Source organism: Bombus vancouverensis, chromosome 4 (assembly GCF_051014615.1).
Source record: "Bombus vancouverensis nearcticus chromosome 4, iyBomVanc1_principal, whole genome shotgun sequence".
In the NCBI taxonomy this organism is placed as follows: domain Eukaryota; kingdom Metazoa; phylum Arthropoda; class Insecta; order Hymenoptera; family Apidae; genus Bombus; species Bombus vancouverensis.
The window spans coordinates 837,665-862,321 of NC_134914.1; the positions used below are offsets into that span (position 1 = coordinate 837,665).

General features: G+C 36.2%; 3 protein-coding genes across 9 annotated transcripts in view; 1 reads left to right on the forward strand and 2 right to left on the reverse strand.

The window, feature by feature from the left end:
* The window catches only part of p120ctn (adherens junction protein p120), a 53,306-nt gene extending 37,170 nt beyond the window's left edge, over positions 1 to 16,136 (reverse strand). For 3 of the 7 annotated variants that reach the window (XM_076617874.1, XM_076617870.1, XM_076617875.1), the window contains exon 1: positions 14,718 to 16,134. The gene's annotated coding sequence lies outside the window, so the exon portion shown is untranslated. Of the gene's footprint in view, positions 1 to 14,717 lie in introns of all 7 variants that reach the window. The other 4 variants (XM_076617872.1, XM_076617873.1, XM_076617868.1 and 1 more) reach the window with 3 other exon arrangements.
* Positions 16,137 to 16,522: 386 nt separating this feature from the next.
* Positions 16,523 to 18,501, reverse strand: LOC117161405 (replication factor C subunit 4). The gene is made up of 6 exons (XM_033342915.2): positions 18,304 to 18,501; positions 17,959 to 18,234; positions 17,187 to 17,580; positions 17,000 to 17,113; positions 16,725 to 16,808; positions 16,523 to 16,665 (listed from the first exon to the last, which is right to left on the reverse strand). Exons 1-6 carry the CDS (start codon positions 18,414 to 18,416, stop codon positions 16,573 to 16,575), a joined length of 1,074 nt encoding a protein of 357 aa, XP_033198806.1. The 5' UTR covers positions 18,417 to 18,501; the 3' UTR covers positions 16,523 to 16,572.
* Positions 18,502 to 18,742: 241 nt separating this feature from the next.
* On the forward strand, positions 18,743 to 24,640 carry Nrk (Neurospecific receptor kinase). Its single transcript, XM_033342911.2, has 6 exons — positions 18,743 to 19,319; positions 19,404 to 19,594; positions 19,674 to 19,935; positions 20,012 to 20,254; positions 20,523 to 20,746; positions 20,932 to 24,640. The coding sequence occupies exons 1-6, from the start codon at positions 19,256 to 19,258 to the stop codon at positions 21,931 to 21,933; spliced, it is 1,986 nt and encodes a 661-aa protein (XP_033198802.1). The 5' UTR covers positions 18,743 to 19,255; the 3' UTR covers positions 21,934 to 24,640.
* The last annotated feature ends 17 nt before the right edge of the window (positions 24,641 to 24,657 follow it).

The following is a 24,657-nucleotide window of genomic DNA, read 5'->3' on the forward strand; positions in this document are numbered from 1 at the left end:
TTACCGGACGGCTGGCCGGGAATTAGCGATCCTGGCCTTGCCACGGACACCGGATAAATTTCGTATTCATCGAGTTCGCCGGCCACCGACAGATTCGACGGAGAAAAAACGACCAAGTCGAGAAAAGCTCTTGCGCAGTGGAAAGAACCCGGAAATTTGCTGTCACCTGTCGCGAACTGGGATAAAACTTTGCTTAACGAAGACGATAATGCTGCTAATATCTTTCATGTATAATACCGTCATTTATCAAGTGTAAACAAAATTGCAAAACGAACTTTCACCAAAGAACTAAGAGGTTTCTTTTACTAGGTATAGGTACCTGACACTTGAGTACAAATTTTCTTAGAACATAACAAGATCATTCGTTTTCCTTTACGATCTACCTCCTATTTCGTAAACAATCGACTGCATGACTTATGAATTTATATTAGACTAAAAGTATACTGCACGAAATCGTGCATTTGCCTCGTTTTATAATAACATTCGAGCAACGAAAATGTACCCTTCGACTGGGACTACAACCAATCTGGGATTACAACGGACGTCATTTTGTACGAACGTAGGAGATACAGAGAGTGGCGGAATCAGGAGCCTTTAGAGGAAGGTCAAACTGTATAAAAGTACATAAATACATTGTTGAACCTTTTTTTACAAGATTTAAAATTGATTTATAATTTATATTTAGTTGGTTGTAATTTATACTATAATATCTCTGTCTGATACTACAGCTCAAATAATCAAATTCAGATTAATTATGTAACAACTTTTTAGAATATGATAATATTGATATTTTTATATCTTATTAGTCACGAAGGGCGGCAGTGAAAGAACGCCCCCCCCCCCCATCTTGATTCAGCACTGGGTACAGGGCAAGAACGTTGCCTCTTGTCGCGTTATAACATTTTTTAACCCTTTTAGTGCCGAACAACGATATATCGTTGTTAGCAACACTTACGGAAAGTACTGACGACGATATATCGTTGTGTATGCGATGACGTCTTACTATTCGCATCGCGAAAAAACTTTATCTCAAAATAAATTTATAAAACGTTACAAATGATTGGATTTCTCTGCAGAAGTCCTACGTGAAATGTTGCACAAATTTAAAAAATTGTTTATGGGTTTAACCTTTTTTTATATTTTGCGATACTCAATACTGAGACTGTGTATACACCAATGCCATAAGATAAAATTTCGACACGAAAGATTTACTTGAGATCGTAATCACAGGTTCTAATAACACTGTTTAGAACAAATATATCTCCTTATGTTTCGAAAATAAAATTTTTGGTGGAGCTGTGTGAAAATCACGCACAATTTGTAATCTGTGCAATAAAGGATTACACGATGTATACATTAGTAACCATCAATGCTAAATAAATTATTTGTGTTAGTAATAATAAGTAAATATTACACATTTTCAATAGCCGGATAATTATAAATATTTCTGATAATATTAGAATGTTATTTCAATGATATACTAGCTACACGAATCACTTGTTTTGGAGCAAGTAATCCTTCTGACGCTTGTTGCGCATCATTTGTTTATTATCATTTAGTTTTGTGTTTTGATATTAGAAATTTTGTTACAAATAATTGAGAATGCAGTATTTATACTTTATACTACACCTTCTACATCAAACTATGACCAAGCAATTATTTCTCTTAATCGCAAATACTATTTATAAAAGAAATACTGATTTCTCCATCTTTCTTAATGATTTTGAATAAGTATTATTAGTACGATTTCCAACAAATATTGAAATACTATTGGCATTAATTTATTCCCCCCTTTCTTTGTAATATGTTCCTTTTTGAATTTTGTGAAGATGATTCTTATCTTTTTCTATGTTTCCTTTTCAAACCTTATCAAATTACATCAAATTAGTTCGGTATTCTTCGCTTAAGTACAATTCTTTCTGTCGGCACTAAAAGGGATAAAGACGTGAGATGACTTCGGAGCAGACCAAAATCTACAAAATAATATTTCCACAAATATTCAATACAGAAGTCTTTTGCAACAACGATGGTCTACAATAAAGAAATTCGACAGTTGTTGCAACCGGAACCACCAGCAAAGCATTCTCCACAAAATGCGTATGCACGTAACGCACGTCCTGCAAACATTCGTGTGGCCTGCTGCATTCACGGGTGTACAGAACGTGCATCAGAAAATCCAACGTCCGTTCTAGCATAAATACGTTGGAGGAAAAGTAACGCAAGTTGCAATGCAACATTGACAGTGACGCACGTTTCTCCTATGTGGGCTTCACTATACGGCAATATATTTCTACGACGCACGTCACGCAACGGACGTCGTTCCAACGCTCGTGTGGCCCGGTCTTAGATCGTGTGCAGCGCAAGAACGCAACGTTTTGGAAGAGCAAAGAAGTAACAAAAAAAGCCTCCTATCCACACAGAAACATCTCCTACGCTTCACAGTGAAAACACTTTTCTTTTATATCCTGCCGCCCTTTCATCACGACTGTCCTTTTTGGCTTTATTTCGCGTGATTTAAGAATTCGTGAAACACGACGAAGAATGGAAAATAAGAAAGGACTCGACTTATCAATTTTCCTTTATGTAAATTGAAAATGGAAGGTAATACAATTTGTATCTTTAATACAGACAAGTTTTTATTGATTAGATTGCTCAAAGTTTAAATTTGATGGATTCATACTTCTCATAAAACGTATCTTATCGTCTACTATTAGTCACATCGAAGAAAAATACTTTTCCTGCAATTCACGTAGGCATATTCCAGTGATAAGAAGATTTATCGCAGATGTTCATGCAACTCTTATACATCTGGAATAATGACATTGTTATTGCCTTAATTACATAAATATCTTGAAGAAAAAGAACATCTTAATTTAAATTTTGTGATATATGAAAAATCTTGATTTCATATGCACTGATATTTAACGAAACACGAGTGGATTTTTGAATATTTCAACCTGAAATACCATCTGTTTAATGGCTGTGATAAATATCGTAAAGGTAACGTTTAAGCAGCGATTACGGCGCAACGCAAACGTTGCATAATTACTCTGCGGTATCCCGCCAACGAAAGTAGCACTTTAAGACGACTTGAAAAAGCGTTAATCGTACACGAAGCTGAATTATTTCGCAATCGAAGATCCAGATTATCGTGCCAGCGCTATTTTTCAATTCCATTTGACGAAAACTTCGTTGAATCTTCGTCATGCCGAAATGTAGACGGCTATTTTTGTTAAAAATATAAATTTCTTAATCTGGTTTAATCTTTTAATTTTAATTCATTCGCGGATCAATATCTCGAATTTTAAAAAGACGAGAAAATTAAATAAATCTGAGCTTCGATATTTGGAAAACGAAAAAGGAAATAAAGGCAAAGAATGCGAATCAGACGCACGATTACACAAGACAATTGGCACTCGGACCAGTCATTGGACGGATCGAATTTCGCGAATGCCGCTACAGCTCCATCAAATTCCAGTCATTCAGTTCGCGAGTGAGCCATACGCACAACATCGACACCGCTAATTTATCGCGCCACTAATTTATCATTAAGGACTGGCCTACGATAAATCTACCCTGATCGATTTACGAGAATGTTATCGCGACCCGAAATCGACGTCCATAAATTGTGAACAGCTTCCTTCGTGTTTGTGTTTTCTTCGACCCACGACGTCTGATATCTTTTGAGCTTATTTTATTTAAAATCTGAATAGTTTCAATCTTTCCGAATCAGAAAATTATCGGACAACGCAAATAACAAGGAGCTACCGTTGCTTAAAGATAGCTAAAATTATAGTATTTCAAGTATGTTTCAAGTTCAAAATTATAGTATGTCTATTATATAGACAAGAAATAGAGAAAAGAAGCTATGAGAAAAATGGAAGAAGATGTAAGATCGAATTAGTTTCCGCGTTCATTCAATTTATCCGCCATCGCAGAAGACGAACACCGACCGAACTATACGAAAAGTGATCTGAAATCGAACGAAGCCTTGATGCGATCGATCGAGCACGGAAAAAGACCGAAAGAGACTTAAATGCGCCACTAAATGTGGAGCAAGGCACGGAAATTCTCATCTTCGATTCAGTTCGTCGGAGTCTTTATTCCTGAAGGAAAATCGGACCAGGTTACGGCACGATGAAAGATAACTTACGAGAAAAGAGGGGAAAAAGAGGGAATAAAGAAAGATCTTTTTGAACGCAGATCACTCGAGAATTCGTCGCTCGAGAGAATTGTCTTCTATTATCCTACAATAGTCCAAAGATCATAGAATGGACAATTTTCGCGATGTCTCATAGTCAAAGGTTAGAAAATGGCTGTAGGCGATGAAACTTTCCTTTCGAATAGTCTTTCACGAAGAATTTTGCACAATGGAGACAGTTTTGTCTTATCAAATCATGGTTCCATTAAAAGAGCAAAAGTGCAGACGCATTTGCATGGTTGCACTCAGAAGCTGCGTCATATTACTCCAAGATGCTCCTCGATCGTTTACCTCTTGCTTTATCATTCTTATTGCTACCAAGCTATTTTTTTTTAAGTGTAACGTACAGAGCATCGTGCTGGATTTTAACATGAAACCAGTTGCTTCTTTTTCAAATTCATTTTTCCGGTTATTCGAGGAGGCAGGGTAGAAGTTGATTTATTTTTCGAAAGCACCCCGTATACGGGTTGTAATGATAGACCGACAACCTGGAAAATCAGTTTTTCCTCGCGTTGGCGAGCCGAAGAAGTGAAGAGCTCCTCCGGTTTATTGCATTGCAACGTGGCGAGGTCCCAAGAGTGCGCGATAAACTTGTTTTCGCCCTTAGTTCGTGAGATTCTAGCCTTATGTCCTTCGTTACCATGGAATATACTGGGTCGGGATGAAGCAACGATATAACTAAAGCTAAGCAAAGAACTTTCTGTTATTTAAGATTTAGGGGAAATTGCTGACTTTATACTCTAGCGAATAGAACTCAGGTATGCAGCCACTTGAGAATAAACGCATTCTTCATAATTATCTATGTTACGAAGAGAAACGAACTAACTGTTGAAGTGGTCACCGCTTCTAAGAAAACTCTACATCTGGTCTTTTTAGCTTTCTCAAGCACTGAAGCCATCGACAGCGTATAGACAAAGGAGTGCGACGAAGACAGACCATAAACAGTAGACAGGCGACGTTGACTTCGGGGTTTTCAGTTATTGGGTAACACAGCTAGCGTGTGGATCTGGACCAGCTCAAATTGTATTCTTACTTATAATTACACTTCTATTTAAATATATTTTCTACCTTACAATTTATCCACGAGTTTCTCTGTTTACACATCGAATAACCTCAACACTAACATTTTCAATCTAAGATATCAGATGGAAATCGATCATTTATCGCTAGGAATTTAATCGCGTTTCCCAAGACAGATAATGGAATCGTTCAAAAATCGGCCATTTTTTTAGCCTCTCTGTAAGTAGTTCAAACACTTGTCTGCGTTGCGGTAAATCCGAACCGTCTAATTAGCGTGCTGCGTTACGTTGCCTGGGGACGCCTAATTTAAGTTTCCAGCCGCGCATTCGAAATCATCAGGCCGAGTCGCGACACGCGGCTTACCCGAGTGCTTCTACCCGCGTGCATATCCCCAGTATCAAAGTTGCAAACCAACTTACCCTCGTTTGCTGCCCACGAATCGCCTAAACGGCGTACAAATTGCGCACGTTTCTTTTTATCCCGCGTACTCATTGACCAGAAGTGTTAGCGAACAGTTCGTGGACAGCTTGCGTGCCTGCTGATCTTGTCCAAAGTGGAAACTGCGAATAACTTGCAAGCAAAAGAGAAACTTGAACTTTAGACAGGACTGAAATCGGCATTTTATAATGTGTCGTATCGTATAAGTGAAGAAGATAGACAGAAAAGCTGATGTCGAATTGATTGAAGATCTTTCAAGAAATATATTGGGAAAGCTACTTTGCAATACGTACAGCGTGTAGGAAGAGCGAATGAATGCCGCAACGAAAAGGAAACTGATACGCGACGACCGATATGTTCTCCTGAGAAATGAAACGTGCACGTCAAAGAACGATGCTTTTACTCCCAGGAGTAAAAATGCGAATCAGTCAAACGGAGATGACATGACTTGCCAGGGCAAAGGTACATGATTTCCAGAGCTAAGAATAAAGAGTTACAAGAATAATATTTGACGAATGTTCGTTACCTACAGGTCGTTCTTTTTGCCAACGCTATGTGTTTGGTAAATAATATTTTGTAAGCTTTCAAATAGTTTTTTGCTTTTCCTAAAAAACATGTTTGTCTTGTGTTACTTGCGAAATACATGTGCGAAATATTAAACGACGTTAAGGTCGTTACACGAGCACAAAAAGCCGAGTTATTTATGGAATAACCTAATAATAAGCACAGGGGCGACAGTACACCTGATCTAAATAGAAAACCACACAAAGATAACCTTGGTAGAGAACGTGCTAATCGAGAGGCGCAACGAGCAAGCGGGAAATTCGAGAGCACCTGGAGCTCTTAATCGACCGAATGGGCATTAGAAGTTGAAGAGTCGATTATTGATCTTAACGCGAACTCTGCCCGGACTTTAGCACGTTTGACGCGGCTCTTTCTTCTGCAGCGTTTCTCTGTTCGCGATTTTTCTGACAGTCGAGCTCGAAGAAACGCCAGAGAAGGAAGGGGAAAACTAACCGGTGAGTTATTCCCGACGCGACGGCCGGTTTCATTAAAAGTACACCGGCCGCAACTCTGATCTAATTACCGACGTACGGGAATTACGGCGCGACTCAAGTAGGGGAGGGGAGAGCAAAAGAATAGCCGTGTAACGCCCATCTTCCGCTCTTTTCCCGCGTTTCCCCCTTCCAACACGTTTGCCTCAGGAAACGCAAGCCGCAGGCTTGGACCGCGGGGTTAGGTTGAAACAGGATCCGCGGAAAAAAGTCCACCACCAAGGATTAGGCTCATCCTACTGACACGAAATAGGAAGGAATCCTTTAATTTCAGCCAACGAAAGGACCTGCGCTTGCTAGCGCTTCTACACATCCGCGAATTTTTATTCTTCTACTGGCGTTTCTTTCAGAATTTCAGAATATTAGATTTCTGCCTAGAATTTCGGGTAGAAACAAACGGAACAAGTCGTGATTTCTACACAGATATCGCATGTGGTTTGCGGTAGTGGTAATATTGGAGCAGTCTTTTCACGTACAAAGAGAAAATTTCTATCGCTAACGTACGACAAGAAGTCAGATGTAGCATAGTATATTCGTTACTACACCTTGAGACCATCTCGTCGAAAAATTTATCCAATTTTTTAATAAAATAAAGTTTGATCCGACCATTTCCAAGAGACACCAGAATACCGCAACCAGCCCTCCCGAAGCGCCTTCAATTCCTCAGGATGCTTCTCTGTCACGCGAAGATCGTTCAGCAATAGCGACAATAGCTACCCCAACGAGAGGGTGTTTCTGGACCGGGCGGAGTTCGGTGTTCAACTGGGCTTGAAAAGCCCGATAGAGCCGACGGTGGAAACTTTGTCGATGGGGTCATCGTCCAGCGACGCACGACTCTCTTAAATTCAAATTAATCAGACGTAGTCTCATTAAAATAAAATTATGGTCTCTTATATGATTCTAACTAGCAAGGACCTGGACTCTTCGATCAAGACATCACAGCCTCCACTTTTATCGTTATCGAAATGAATTAAAAGAGAGATTTTGGAGAGAAAAATTGAATTTAATCGTCTTAAGGTAAGAATATGTATTCGATTCGTAGCCAAGCTTTCCTGCACCGTCGTCGCTGGGTTGTTACAAGGCTCGGAAAGCAAGAGCCTGGAGCCGCATATAAAATACAATTTTACCACGGCAAACCGACGCGTTGAGATTTGAAACAATAACGAGGCTCGTTGTCTGGGTTGAAAGGTAACGGTAATCGTGTCCCATTCTTTCTTTGGGGCCTCTTTAAAAATTTATGGAATTCCTTTCCTACTCCCTGTCTCCCATGGGACCAGTGCCGGTTTTATTCACCTGAATGGCTCGGCCAACGTACCTCTCCCTCTCGTGTTCTGCTCTTTTCGTAAATTATACACTCGGTCATTACCAGCAGGCAAACAACCGGACGCGTGCAATTCCTTCTTCGTGGCGCGTCTCGATCCAGATTTAATGAAGAAATAATTGGCCCGATAGTTTGTTATTCGATTTACAAAGGAAAGAATCTTGTTCAGGCGTAATAAGTATCGGTTGAGTATACTGAACGTGATGTCGCGTCGGTGTTTCTTCGTTTCTGGGAACATTAGCCGCAATGCTTAACGAGATTAGATGCAGTCGATAGATATCGCTTCCGCGAGTATTCGGGTTTTCTTTGTCTCCTTTTTGTACTTTCTTTTTATAATTTTTTCTCTTTCAAAATCTTTTATATGGTAATAAATAATAATGCGAATCAATATATAATATATTTGTGAACGAATATACAGATATTTTAAGAAGATCAGCGGATAAACTATACTTTCGTTGCATTTTCTTCAAATGTTACGTCTTGAAAATATATTTCTCAATTTTTGCGTTTGAATTCGATGAAATGACAAAGTTAGAACGACACCAATACTAAAGTTACAGCGATAGCTAGCTCGTATCGTCTTTGGAACCGATTAAGAAAATCGTAGCAATTATCTGTTATCGGCTATCAATTGTGACAAACGTGGCCTAATCGGCGCGGCTCGATACACACCCTGGTTTTTCTCGTTAAGCAATTCTCAGGGAGATAAAGTTCGTCGATTCACGGGAGAAAACAGTCGGCACAGTCTCGTTTTCCTAATGCAGCGAACAAAACGTTGCTGCGAAAGATGAAAGAGATAAGCTCGCGGTTTTTGTAAAAGTGTAGTTATGCTTATGCTCCGGTATAGCCATCAACTTATATATCTCCTTTTCGTGCCCCTCAGTTATGAATTATTCGTCGGTCCGATCTGCGGTATCCGACAATTTCCTCCATCGATCCGTCGTAGATCCAGTTTAACCGATTTACATGCTGACAAGGCATTTCGGCGGGAAAAATCGGGAATTCGTTTGGGGTAATTGATGAGAAGCATTTGTGATACCCTTGGACGATGCATGCAGTGGTATGAAGGAATTTTATCGCGAAAACGGAACGAAAGATGAAATAATATGTAAATTTAATCAGTGAAATCTAGGTTAATGCAAATTGAGTTGTGCGCTTCCTTCAGACTAGCGATTCCCAACCTTCGTTGAATTGTGATCTCTTTTGTAATAGCTAAATAATCTGCACTTGCACAGCTTTTCTTACTTACTAAAAGATGTGGTTACTCCTCCTCTAAAGTTGCACATTTTTTCATCAGAAATGCGTCTGTCTTAAGTAATAATTCTATTATCTTCCTAAGCCATTTTGCCTAAACGTAAAAATACAAACACGGAACAGTCGCGTCAATTTCGTGTTAGGAAGAGATAATCGAAATAATGCAACATATGATATGCGACAATAGTAGTAAAAATGTGAGACAGCTTCAATTTGCGAATTTATCAGATCGAATAAACTTTATTATCTATAAACATAGATATTACACGACATATAATAATATCATGGAATATTAAAATAATGAACGTGCAATGCAAATCACATTTGTGAAACAACTCAAGAATCTACAAAACCTCCGTTCTGGATCGTTCTCTGTATACTCCCACCTTTCAAATCGACAATCGAATGAGTTTTACTCCAGTTCGTAAATATCGTCAAAAGAGAGAACCCAATTCAAAGTTGCTCACAAACACTCTGTACACTCTGAACTTGCAGGTCGCTTCAATCAAACGATTTCTATTCTCACAAACACAGTACAAAAGAAGACGTTCTTTCGCGGGCACAAGATTCACGAAGAAAGAATGCAATTACATATCTGGTACGTTCTGAGAACCAAGAGGTCGCTCCTCGACGCGGTGCATCAGTGACCAAACAATTCTTCATCACTGAAAGATGCGTCGATTCGCGTCGTTATATTAGATCTAACGCGGTAAGTAGTCAGTAGTCGATTTAATAATTCGACCGGCTCGATTAACTGACCGATACAACAGTCACACATGTGACAGTGATAACGTCATTTCCGCGGCGAACAATCACCACTGGTCAACGTTTCTGTCGGTTCTGAACGCTGAATATATCTCAACGGGGGCACGGAATCTATTCGTAGCTCGAAAAGGGGACACCCAACCGATTCAAAGCACCGTCACGACCGCTGATCATTCGATTACGAATTAAATGCACAGTTGTTCCGTGAAGCGATCGAACGATACTTTTCACTTCGCCCTCTCAGAGGGAGTCTTTTCACCGGTTCAGTGGTTCCGTCGATAGGCACAAGGGACATATTGCTACATACAACTGCATTTGCAGGAAGTTGCAAAAAGCTGGGGTAAAACTTTAGAAACGCTTATTAAGATCTTCTGCTTCTTTTCACGATATAAACATGCTTTAACAGTTTGATACCTACTTTTGGAAACACCATGTATACCTACGATATACTTCTGTCTCGTGAATCTAATCTTGAATAGCGAAGACTACGAATCGCTTTCTACGATCTTTGGTACATGCATACCTACGATGCTACAGATAATTGAATTCTAGATCAAAGTTCTGTGTGTCTAGATGAGAACCGTGTCTTTCTAGAAACCTAATTATCAGTCCATGCACTGGAATGTTTAACATATACCATACCTACCATGGAGAAAGATAAGCGTTTTGGAAGTAGTTTTAGATTCAAGTGGTAAAATTAGATTAGTATCTGCTACACTCGAACGATACAGAGAGTAATATTCTCTGTGGATTATCGTAAGCCACCGAAAGTCCATGTAACAGGAGAGCGTGTTAACGGAGAAAAAGTGCTAATGGAAATCGTTGGAATTCTCTTCTGAAAGAACACAGCTCACATCCACGAGCATCGTGAAGCCATAAAGCGATTCTTCAGCCACTTTTCAACCTCCCCGGAGAGCAAGCATTCTAGAGCGAGCAACATTGTTGCGCGAGTCTTGGTCCGTGCAGCACCATAAATCCAAACTTCCGAGTGTTCTTTGCATATTGAAATATTTCTACTGAAAGTAGCAGGAAATCTGGCAAGCACATGGTTGCACACAACGCCAGATGCGATAGACTACCCTGAAGCTTGTTTCAAACGGAACATTGTCACGTTTGCGATGCCATATCTTCCGCTGAAAGACATTAGACACGACTGCCTAAACCATACACGAGAATAAGACAGATTTCCTTCATTCTCGCGTATTGCCTTTCGTTTCGGAGCTGAAGTAGAAGCAGATGGAAATCGCAGTAGATCTATCTTCTAAGTACTCTTTCCCTCATAATGACCAAAAGAAAGGTCGTAAAGTGATTCGAGAACCCATATCTGTAAAAAGCCGCCACTTGTTGCCGGATTTTAATATATCTCTAGTATCCTCCATAAAAATGTCCCGAACTATAGGTCACCTTGTTATTGGCCGTTTAAGCAACTTGTTGCGTTGCATTATTCGGGGAAACAGTAACAAGCTCTATCGGGTCGCGGCCGAACCGCGGTGTTCCAGTCAAGCAAGCTTGCGGTTTATCGACATCCTCGGTGAATGCTGAAAGATTATCCTGTTTTGCTACCGTGACCGATGAATCTAGAGATGCGACGGAACCTCTGACTACTGCTCCAACTTGTACTGCTCTGACCGCACGCTCGCTTTTCAAGAAACTACACTTTTCACGATCTCCAGCGGATTATTCATCATCGAACGATAAAGACAGGCGGGATCGTTCGTTACTTTCATCTGTGCAATTAGGCGGCTGAAGCTTATCGTATGTTCCTGACGAATGGTGAAACACGCAGCAGAATTTAGATGCTGGTATATACATATGTATGTATATACGTAGTTCGTACATCGTGTATATCTATGCTGTGGAACGATGCAACTTCGCCTCTTATCTAACCGGATATAAACAGAGACCGGGTAGTGTCGGCGAGCAAGGCTCCACGAGATGCGTTCTGAAAGCGCAGAAGCAACTCGCACGATGCGATGCTCACTTTGTAAGCTTTTATTACGAGTTTTCTTGCTAACATAGTTGTTGCAGCTTGGCGTCGCATTAATTCGTAGATATTCTTTCTAACGTAGCTTGTTCGTGTCGATGATCCGGCTGTGTTCGTGTTGATCATTATTTAACTTATATTGTGAATGGACAATATATGTGGCATCCATGGAATCGGTGTTTAATTAAATTAGAATTATTAAAACAATGGTTGATTAGCATCTGAAATCAATTAGTTGTATGCAAATTATATGCTAAATATGATATTATTCTCTAATTAGCTGCGCCGTTATGTTACGATCGTTTATCTGCTTACAGTGAGAAATTAATTTACGATAATCGTAAATCGGCACCCATGTGAATAACGTAGCATTCTATCTGTTTTAATTATCATTGCAATATCGATCGGCATATTATTTATATACTAATATAATGGTAATACGTGTGACGTTATAAGATGACTGAAAATAAATCTTTAATCTGAACGAATTAGTTCAAAGAGTAATCAGCATTAGCAGCATCCTGTCACTCTATGCTCTGGACAAGAAATTAAATCCTGCGCTTGCAAATGCAGGGTTAATTCGTGTTCTCACATTCAGGTCAATATACCTCGGTCCAGCATGTGTGCGTCATCAAACGATGTCTCGAAATTTCCTTCTATCTGCATAAAAGAGACACCCACGATCTATGTATATACGTGAGAAAACTATCGTACAATAAAATTAGATAATTTACACGATAACGAACAAAAGCATTGGCACAGATTAACTTCTCTCGCAAATCCTGTATATTTGTTGTAAAATATAACTCAAAAATTTTAAACAGTTATGATATTTATGTCTGTCGTTAGGTCACAATATAGTCAGGAATCACCCTTTTCCAGTTGTATCACCAGTTACAAGATGTTTTACACCTGTAAACTCCTTACCCCTTTTAACTTGAACATATGTAAATATATTACGTTGAATTATGTTATATGTACGTATATTATATTATATAAACTAAGTAAATAAGTTCTTTAAATTTAATAACTTACTAAAATATATCTAACATGAACGAGGAGAACCACTATCCCTATTTGTAAGGGATGATAAAAAGAAAAATAAATTGATTTTATTAAAATAAACATATGTTCTCTATTCGATATACTTTGTATTGAAGTGTTTGCTTCCTCACAAAGAAGTTGTACCCGCGAAATGGTTAATCCCTGTGAAGTTGCAACCATGGCAAATTATATAAGACATGTATCTATTCGCAGTTGGGTTATAGTTGACGTTCCATACGAACAAACCTTTCTGCTCCTCTGTACATCAGGCGGTATCAGTAGATGGGTAATACCACTAACTGTTGCAGCGTATATCCTCAAAAGGTCCATAAGTCACGCTGCTGAATGCTACCACTTTGAATTACGTTGGCAAGCATGAGTTGGACGCGCGGCATCGAATGTCGCGTACGCTTCAAAACAAAAACAATGCCCACGCCTACTCCCCCGAGAAATGCCATTGTACCGAAGTAACAAGTGCAATCCTGTCCACAATCGACTCGATCAAGGATTTTTTCGAAAAACCAATAATCGAACATAATAGCGGAAACAATATGACAATCGGAAAACTCACTCGCGACGCCAATCATTTCCTACTACCTTGTCAATAGCTCCGATTCTTGATCGATATAAGTTACATCGACCGTTCGTAATTCGCGAGATCAAGTGTGAGCCATTTAGGAATCAAACTGATGAGTACCATATTTGATATCTGTAATCATTATACTTCATATTTCCCAGTTTTACAGCTACAACTTATCTTAGCAATTTGGCTTGATCAATTTAATTTTTACGTGACTGAAATGTAATATCGCGTCGATATCTGCTTACGCATCATTAGATTAATTTACTTATTGATAAAGATGCCGATTCAAGATTCGTAGATATCGGTGAAAAATTCGAATGACTCAACGATCGTTGAATTAAATATACGCTAGACAGATGTGAAGTGTATTTTAACCATTAACTATTCGAAATGTATACTTTTTTTTATATCCTAAAGTACTTCCACATTTATAATAACAGATAGGAATAAGATAAAAACGAGAATTAAACATAATCATGTACATATGCAACAATAAAGTTGGATATACATGGTAAACTAAAACAGTTTTGACGCGTTGTTTACCCGAATCTTTTACTTTTGGGTTACGCTGTTCTCATTTGGGATAAATTGTCTAAAAGTTAATAACTACTTTCCTATTGTGTAAATCGTATATATAAAGATACATAATTCCTAAAAAGATCAGTTTCTCTGAAATAGTCATATACCTTTACGGTCTAGCGTTTATCAATGCTTTCTTCACGCAACTGCGTTTACAGGTTAGAAAGCATAGTCTCGTTAATATTACGACAACCGGCTTTTGATATGTAGCTAAATATGTTATACAATCTTAATTAGAATTAAAGTAATATAACGAAAATAAGTAACTGTACGTAATCATGCTTTTATTTCAATAAAAATATCAATATTATCAACAACACTCACATATTTATAATTGCAGAAATGATTTGTCTTTTAGACAAGCTTGATAGTTATAGTATCAAATACTTGTTTTAACGGCAGATGGTATCTGATAAGCAACTAATCAACTTAACCACCAAAGGCCAATTCACCGCTATATTCAAATCGCTCACCTTTTCTACGATATTTCCCACGCCGGAAGTCCCTCGTCACATTCCAAGAAGCTTCGTCGCACGACGTAATATACCGGCGACGAATCCGCAAATTCGTTCCCTCGGCCGGCCGATACGCGTCCCGCGTGTGTCATCCACCCTCTCTGTCCACCGCACGTTTTCTTCCACAACACTGTTTTTTCACGAACACGATTCAGCGCCGATATATTTATGATTCCTCTCTAAAAAGAGAGAAGATACGGTTACGTGGAAAGTTGAGTCGCACTGTCAACCGTGGTGACGATAATGCTCGATATCATCAAGAGCCTCAGGGACAAACGTAGAAACGAGAGTGCCGGAATACTGAAAAATATTTTCTTGCCGTGGTACGTAAGTATATCCTTTGTCACCGTCGGTCGAACAGCGATTTCATTCGGCACAAAAGGGAAATCACGGAAAAGAACCAACTATTCTGACTCACGCAGAAAAAATTGCACGAATAACACGGCACGTATTCGGCGTTGATAGTTCGACGAGAGCGTGCCGACTGGACGACAATAAAATCTCATGCCAGTAGACACCACCGCCGCCGCCGTTACAGCCGAGATTTCCTCGCCGGGAAAAACACGCACACACACACAGTCAACCGTGTTCACAAGAACAAGAGAGAGACCCACGAACCTACCGGTGAATGCTGTCTCATACGCCGAAGAATCCACCGTGTGATAATACGTTCGATCGTAGTCGCTGATAGTGAAATCCTCCCGCACCAGGATCTTGTCTCAAGATTCCGAACATCTCCTGTACACACACTCTCCGTCGGATTCTTTCTCTCCTCGGGTTCCTCCCTGTCGTCTCTCTATCTTTATCTTTCTGTAGACACAAATCTTTCGCGCTTTCTTTCTTCCTTTCTTTCCTTCTTTCTGTTGCAAGGCTTTGCTCTCGTTTACTACGAATCGAGTTGAAATCAATTCACACGAGTAACACCAATCAACTCAATGGCCCTTTGGAGATGTCCTAGCATCCTGGTACGGGCGTCGTTTCTGCAGCACGTCGTTCGTCTCCGTAGAATCAAATAGACGATTTCTCTGATTCGAGTTATTTGCTCGCGTCTTAAACGTCCGCGACAAAAGACCGAAATATATACGCACGGTACGCGGCCTTTCGAAGAAACGAAAGAATATACGGAGCACTGGCTACACTTTTTTTTCCTTGCCTGTAATTGTTAGACCCGTTCGCAATACGCTTTCGAACGATGCAGGCATGCAGTATAATTTTGTCGGGACTCGATCGTTCACGGAACACGATTTCGAGCGTGCACGTGCGGCAGAGTACGCAGAAACCGCAAGTTTTTTACGGACACATCCCCGACTTGTCTCCTCCTCGCCAACGCCTACACGATACACATTGCACGCAGCAACGACGCCCCTACACGCCGATGACAGTGGTTCTCAAACCGTTGCATCGTTCGCCACCGCTTGCCGATAGGTTGCGCGACGGAATTACATTCGTTCGATCTTGGAAATCGGTTCTTCCCTAGATTATAAGCCTCATTATTAACGTGTTTTAAATTTTATTTCGTAACTGTAATGACAATTATAGTGCTTTTTAAACACATTAATCGAGTACGAAGCTGTCGTCAAACTTATAATACTTTGTTTCGACAATATCTAGTATTATAAAAATAAGAAATTTTCTACATAGAGAAGAATGTGAAATTAGTACTAGGGAAATTATACATATGCAGGGAATGCGACGTTAGTAATGTTGTTTCACTTTACGAGTAACTTCAGTGTATTATTTTAAATAGGCAAAATGAAATGAAATTTATAGAAAAAGTAATAAATATTTATTAATACATTTGAAAAAACAACTTTTATACTAATTCATAAGCTTTTATAATACCGCAACAAAGATTTATAAGTTGTATATATTCACTTCCACCATCTAGCAACCTATAATTACATTCCTGAAAACAAAAGAAATAATATATAACGCGTAGTGTTGTAAGTAATTTTATAATCTTACCCCCAGTCTATCTGCAATGAGAGTTTTCTGTTTATCTGTTAATTCATTGGAATATATAATTCTTTCACTGAGCTGCTCAATAACCTGTAGAAATTGTTTAGATGTACAAAATATATATATATATATATATATCGTTTTAACTTCTTTATTTTAACTATTCTTATCATTTTAACTACGTAATCGCTTTTGCTCGCGATCGGCAAATGACACTATGCGGAAGACAAGTGTCGTACCGAAAAGGTTAATAAATAATTTATGTAATAAATAAAGCTCACTTGAGATGTAGCATATGCTTCTAACATAAATTGATCAATAAATTCCTCTGCCTTGCTATAATCTTTTGTCTTGCATACATTCATTAAATCATCCAACCATTTATCAGGTACAATCTACAATTATTTTATTATGCCAATAAAGCAATATTGTCTCTATTTGCTATTTAAAATAAGAACTGTACATTACCCCAATAATTTCAATGATATCATCAACAGTAATATCGATGCCTTTGCCTTTCAACCTTGTAATGGACTGCAAACACGTTATAGCGCGTCGTAAATCTCCACCCGAGGCTTCGACAATTTTTAGTAGGACAGGCTTCGTTGCCTTCAAGTCCTCCTCTTTACATATATATTCTAATCTTTCAACAATTTTATCTTCTCCCAATGGTTTAAATCTGAATTTTGTACAACGAGAAGTCAAAGGTTCTATGATTCTCGATACATAGTTACAAATTAAACAAAACCGGGTACTATGAGATTCTTTTTCCATAGTACGACGAAGTGCAGCTTGTGCAGCATTAGTCATACTATCTGCCTCGTCTAAGATAATAATTTTAAAAGGTGGACATCTTTTCCCACTAAAACAGAAATATTACTATTATACCAAATTCTCATTTAATGTATTTACAATTTTTTGTATATGATGTGCCTCAGATTGTGCCTTTATCATAGAAATTACAAGAACAATATACGGGACTATTAAAGATAAACATTAATTTTTGTCTGCTTCTGATATAGAGCCAAAAATTTAAAACTTGATAATATACTTGGCAACCTGTTCAAAGCATATTGATTTTTAGTTGGCAATAAGAATTGCAAAATTCTTCTTTTGTAATTCCTGATTACAACTATATTCTTTAAATAGTCTGTATACATAGCTCTATTGTAATTCTCAGACCTTTTACTAATCATCATTGGCTTCATTGGTTATAAGATTAATATGGTGATGAACATACTCATCTCTCATACCACCTGCTGTAAGTTGTGCAAAAGATTTGATTTTATCTCTTACAACTTGGATACCTCTTTCATCAGAAGCATTTAATTCCAATAGTCTTTCTTTGTAAAGGCTACCAAATAATTGTCTAGCCGCGGCTAATATAGTACTTGTTTTACCAGTACCAGGTGGGCCATAAAATAATAGATTTGGAAAATCTCCACCTGTTAAACATTGTCGCAATACCTCTACTACTTCTGCTTGTTCAACAACGTCTTCTACAGTTCTTGGTCGGCTATAAAAGTAACAAAATCTTAAAATTTACCAAATCGATGCAATTTAGGTTATATCAGTAAACTATTACTATTTCTCAACCCATGGCGTTGCAGAACCACTATGTTCTTCCTTCGAACGTGAAGTTGAAGCTTTTTTAGGCTCACCAGGCCCTAATTTGCCAGTTTTTAGAAATGCCTGCATAATTCTTTTATCTTGAACTTTCCCAAAGAAATAATCTTAAGAAATAAAACGGGATTTGTTCCCGCGCATTTTGTTTCTAAATACTATTGTACCAACATTACGACTAAAAGTTTCCAAAATAAGTTATTCTCATTCTAACTACATATACTTTGCTACTACAGAAATTTCAGTTGTTTTCAATGATATTTATAATTATCATTGATTTCATTAACTTTTCGCAAATACACATGATTATAAATATTTAATATATCATGCAAATTGCAAAAACATATATTTAAGAAATTTGAACGATTGTTCGACTTCGTTATCGAATGCAAATACTGTCCTAGTTCCAAATATCTGTTAGATTAGCAACTACTTACATTCGTTACAAAACGAACAAATTTACCATTTATTCATCGTACCAATGTTGTAAATAAAGGAGTGAATTGGCTGTATTAGTTAATTACGCATATGATAGACAAAAACAAGAATTTTCTTAGAACCGTTTAATCATAATTGCTATGCGAATTATGTATTCGATACTATAACTCGGTTCATTGACTTTATTTTTGTTAAATATTCGTACTGCTCATATCGAAAACAGTTTAAAAAATTAGAATCAATAATTGTAATATTCAATCCGTGATCATCGAATACGCGTAAAAGTTCAATTATCGCGTAAAATGGAGTATCAAAATCGATTGTGTATGAAAAAATACTTAATTTACACAATGGATTTGATGCGGTTTAGTATACATTAAATGAATAGTGGCCAACAGTATATTTCTTATGTGAACGAAATTTTTGTTTAAACATGTGATATTTTTTCTTGACGTTCTTTCAAGCTGTATATATAAATGATGATGTTCTGGATTGTTTCTCTGATAGCAATTATTTTGCATTTCAGTTCTGCACAAACTAGTATGTATTTCATACAGCAGAAACATGTAACTCTATAAGAACTCTGTAAGAAATATTTCTAATTTAAATTTCTTGTTTTTGTAGAACCTGAATCACAAGGTTATTGTGCACCATACAATGGTAAGATTTGTAAGAAATATTTAACTGGAATTGGAAAAGTATGGTTCAATGATTCCAATGATAATCCTGGAGGATGGTTGAATGAACGTATCACAACTAATTTATGGGAGGAGTTGATACAACGACTTGTTGAACCATGTCGTTCAGCTGCAGAGGTAATTAATTAATGATGTATTAAATTAATAAAGATATAAAGGTATAAAGAGGTATGAAAGGAATATTTAATCATTTTAGAAAATGCTATGTATGTATGCTTTTCCACAATGTCACAACTCAGTTGGTCTACCATTATGTTATGAAGATTGTATGGCAGTACGTCATCAATTCTGTTTCAATGACTGGGCAATGATAGAGGATAACAAACAGAGAGATATTTATATCAGATCAAGAGGACATTTCACATTACCAGATTGTGAATCACTGCCAAAAGTAGTTAAAGGAAAGACAACCTGTTCTCATATTCATCTGACTGATATGAATGAAGAACTTGTTACATGTAAAGCAAACTTAAAGTGTTTTCAGAAGCTATTAAATATCTGTATCTTTAACGTTTTAATCATATTTTATTTCAGATGATTGTGTTGAGGGCAATGGTAGGTTTTACATGGGCAAAGTAAATAAAACAAGATTAGGTCTGGATTGTCAGTCATGGAATGCACAAGTGCCACATAGTCATGATAGACCACCAGATGTCTTCCCCCAAATTCGTTATGGAGAAAATTATTGCAGAAATGCAGGTGGAGAAGAACCAATGCCATGGTGTTTTACTATGGATCCTCATATAAGATGGCAACATTGTGATATTCCTATGTGTGGTATGCATTTAATATTTTATACAATGTAATAAGATATAAGTAATTGAATGCATCTTTTTTCAATAGTTAACTCTTTGACAGTCAATGCCATATATACACAACATTGTACTTTGACAAATTATTCACTAACTAAATATACAGAAATATATTTGTTCTTATGTTAGTGCATTATATCTTGTTTACAAAGATATTAAAAAACATGAGTTTCTACTGTTTACTATTAAAAGTTTCTACTAATAATAATTAATAAAAGGAATTTTTCCTACAGCCCAAAAAACATTTGATCCTAAAAAGGTTAATGCAGATAATGTAACAAGTAAAGTTTTGGAAATTGATCCTAAAGACCTAGTAATGGTCACATTATTTACTCCAAAGTTTATATTGATATTATCTTCATTAGTATTTGTAATTATAGCTGGAAGTTTATTATCCATTATTTTAAGTCATAGACTTCATAAAAGACATCAAGGATATAACCCTACAGATAATCAGGTATATTAAAAATGATTAACTTCTATTGACTGTATTACTAAATTAGAATTACTAAATTACATCTGAAAATGTAATGCCCAGAAAAATATTGCTGAGTCTGGTATTCAAAATCATTACAATATCTATAACGAAAACAATAATGATGTATATGTATATTTTATGTTACATTTATATATAATTTCCAGTATGTCGGTATTGATTTAGATAAATTACCGAGCAACGATGCATACCACAAAACGACTGCACAACTTAATCCGAAATTGGAGAAACTCGAATTTCCAAGAAATAATATCATTTATGTTCGAGATTTAGGACAAGGCGCTTTTGGTAGAGTATTCCAAGCAAAAGCGCCTGGTCTTGTTCCCGGTGAAGAATTCACCAATGTTGCTGTAAAGATGTTAAAAGAAGAAGCGTCGGATGATCTTCTCAAGGATTTTGAACGAGAAGCATGTCTTCTCGCCGAATTTGATCACCCAAATATCGTCAAATTATTAGGCGTATGCGCATTAGGTCGACCAATGTGTCTCCTTTTCGAGTACATGGGTCGTGGTGATTTGAATGAATTTCTACGATCTTGCTCGCCGGGAAATTATATCATCCGAAGCCTAGAAAAGGACGAACATTTTACAGATTCTCGTCTATCACACATGGATTTGATTAATATTGCGCTTCAAGTAGCATCCGGAATGGTGTACTTGTCGGATCGAAAATTCGTTCATCGAGATCTTGCAACACGAAATTGTTTGATTAATGACCAAATGATCGTAAAGATAGCAGATTTCGGCTTATCGCAAAAAATCTATTTACAAGATTATTACAAAGGTGATGAACAAGATGCTATTCCAGTTAGATGGATGCCTTTAGAAAGTATATTGTACAATAAATATACTGTCGAGTCTGATGTGTGGGCGTTCGCGGTGTGCTTATGGGAAATATTTAGTTTTGCGCTTCAGCCTTATTACGGAATGACGCACGAAGAAGTTGTAAAATACATTAAAGAGGGCAACGTACTTCAATGTCCTGAAAATACTCCACCTGCGGTATACGATCTAATGAAGCTCTGTTGGAACAGGAGACCATCGGATAGACCTACTTTCAGAACAATTTATAACACCCTTGATACTATAAAATACAATCTGGAAGCAGAAAATAAGTCGGACAGTGTACCATTGCGTATTCACGTTTGAGCCTGATAATAATTTGTCTCTGAAGAGGGAATTCAATAATTCATATAATTATGAAGTAAGTGATATTTATGGAAAGGTAAAAGTAAGTAAGTGGTAAATTATACTACATGTTACACACAACTGCCTTTGTTACGTTTGTTATGTAGCCTTATTAAATTAATTGATCAAAATATTTATGAAAAATGTGTTAATAGTAACACGTATTGGCTACTATTATGTTTACAAGAATGAATGCACAAATGCATTAAGTTAAATCGGAAAAATATTTTTATTTGATTTATACCTAATTCTTGTAAATATACATATACACTACTAAATCAATTGTTTTCTACAAAATGAAAAATTTCAAATTTTGCTCGATCATATTTACAATTACTAAATTTAAATACTATTTAAAATAATTGTCATAATACTTTTTTAGATTATAAAGCTGCTAACAATTTATTTATTACTAATTTATTTAAATTTATATCGAAACTAAAGAACTGAAGACTGGTATGTATGAAGAACACATATATATAATCAAGATACTGTATGAGTGTTTCAAAATAATTTTCCACACATACAAATTTCAATCTTCAATTTGCGTTCTGCCTATTGTGATTTCACGCATTCCGTCAACAAATTTTACAATAATATAACATGTTTCTAACTGCCATTAAAAAATGAAATATACATAACAGTCCAATCTAATGCTAAGAATAAAACACAACAATACAAAGATTTCAGTGGTAGTACTACCATTATAGAATATTTATTATATAAGTAATCAGAATCCGAAACTCAATGTGTTTTTTCAAAATAAATAATTGATTAATTTGTGTGTTGCTATTAATATTAACTTGTTTCTATTTACAAAAAGTTAGAAATATGCTTATAAAAAGATACGGTATTGCTGTTAACTCTTCTTAAAAGATTTCATAAAATTTTCTTATACAAATATAAGAATGATGCTTAAAATGTTTGTTTAATGTTCTACCAAAAAAAACTTAGTTTTAAGTGATAAAGGTTCAATAATTATATTGTAAGAATAGTGGATTTTTTGCATTATATTTCATTTTGACATAATTATGAACATACAAATTTATATAATTATTTGTATAAATTTTTAATGCTTGTTATTTCTATGATTAAAAGTGTAGAGATTGATGATACATTTTTTAACTAACATAATTTTTATATTATTTGTGAATATAAAGACACTTTTATCTTTTCCTCTACTTCTTCTTGGTACATTTTTATGAGGAATTGAAGACGAATGTACTAGTTGACCTGATGATTATGGCTATATGCATACATATTTATATGTGTAATTGTATGTACTAGATATATTTGCAATGCTTTTTTTTACTTCTTCAGATCAGAAATATCTTTAGAGACATACATTATGTTATAGAAAACAGACGAACTTTCCTATATATAAATATATATAAAGCAAATAGAAAAATAATAATGTTTTGCTAAAGCCTAAGACAGATAATACTGAATTTATATAACTATGTGAACAATTTGGCTATAAAAAAATGGGTTTATATTTAGCAACGTTATATGTAAACTGTCCTTAATTGTTAGATGTTAGATCGTTGCTGTACCAAAAAACATAGCCTATTTAATGTACGAAAAATAATATCATTAAAAGCTATTATGACAAATGTTATAGTAAGAAGATAAAAAACATTAAGTGAGTGTATACTGTGCAACTGTTATACATAAGATTTGAAAGTAAATCATTACTATGGTGTAAACGGTATTTAAATGAATGTTTTACTCATAACATGATTATTTCAATATATTATTAAATGCAAAAAGTTGTCATAAATGAAGTAAAACTTAGATCGAACTTTTTTAACAATTGCGCTTTACTTTTATTTCAACTTTTTGTGATATAATTTAAATTTTTTCAACGAATATTAGAGCTGTCTAGTGCTATTGTTCATCAATGTATTTGCATTCCAATAGATGTGTCACTTATCAGTATTTTCACAAGGATCTGTATGTATATGTTGCAAAGAGCATATTCATTTATGAATGTTCTATCCTATGCTTAAGTACATAGATATGTAAACTAATGAATGTCATTGTCCAGTTGATTTCTCAAGGCAATTAATTAACTCATTTGGTTGAGCATTAACAAATATGATATACTATATGCAGAAAGTGTGAATGCAATGTTCAAATGCTCTTCCACAAATCTTTTTATATATGACTTTTATATTGTGAAGAAAAGACAAAAGAACTTTTACCAAGTCTGTGCTCTTACATCTGTGTATTTGTATTCTGTATAAGTAGAGTTGTACGTGATATAATATTACGATAATACGTACACAATACGTATTGTCTACGACCAAGAAACTTCTGGTATTATATACTTCGTTGAGTTCAGATGTGTTATTGACAATGGTAGACTCTATTCTGAATTTTATGTACAACAAACTAATCTAATCTGTAAAAACATAGAGATTCCTCGATACTCTATTTTAAACTTTTAATGAAATTCATACATGTGCAAAAAATAATCCAAAGTTGCATCTTATTTTATTGTAAAGAATCATGTTTAACTAAAGAGCTAGTAAAGATTGTGTGCTTTATACTGTGAATATCGAGGAATTATCAATGAAATACTACGAACATGTTGAAGAAGAACTGCTATGAAACTTTTACTGATGTACAACTTTTACAAGGAATAAACAACCAATTTCATATATTCCATAGCCTTTTTTTTTT

Excerpts from the sequence above, each read along its gene's own strand:
- LOC117161405 (XM_033342915.2), bottom strand. The coding sequence starts at position 18,416 with ATGCAGGCATTTCTAAAAACTGGCAAATTAGGGCCTGGTGAGCCTAAA. Across the intron at positions 17,114-17,186 it reads ATATCATTGAAATTATTGGG|ATTGTACCTGATAAATGGTT; the intron begins GTAATGTACAGT and ends AAATAATTGTAG. Across the intron at positions 16,809-16,999 it reads AAGCATATGCTACATCTCAA|GTTATTGAGCAGCTCAGTGA; the intron begins GTGAGCTTTATT and ends CAATTTCTACAG.
- Nrk (XM_033342911.2), top strand. The coding sequence starts at position 19,256 with ATGATGATGTTCTGGATTGTTTCTCTGATAGCAATTATTTTGCATTTC. Across the intron at positions 19,936-20,011 it reads GAATGAAGAACTTGTTACAT|ATGATTGTGTTGAGGGCAAT; the intron begins GTAAAGCAAACT and ends ATTTTATTTCAG. Across the intron at positions 20,255-20,522 it reads TTGTGATATTCCTATGTGTG|CCCAAAAAACATTTGATCCT; the intron begins GTATGCATTTAA and ends TTTTTCCTACAG.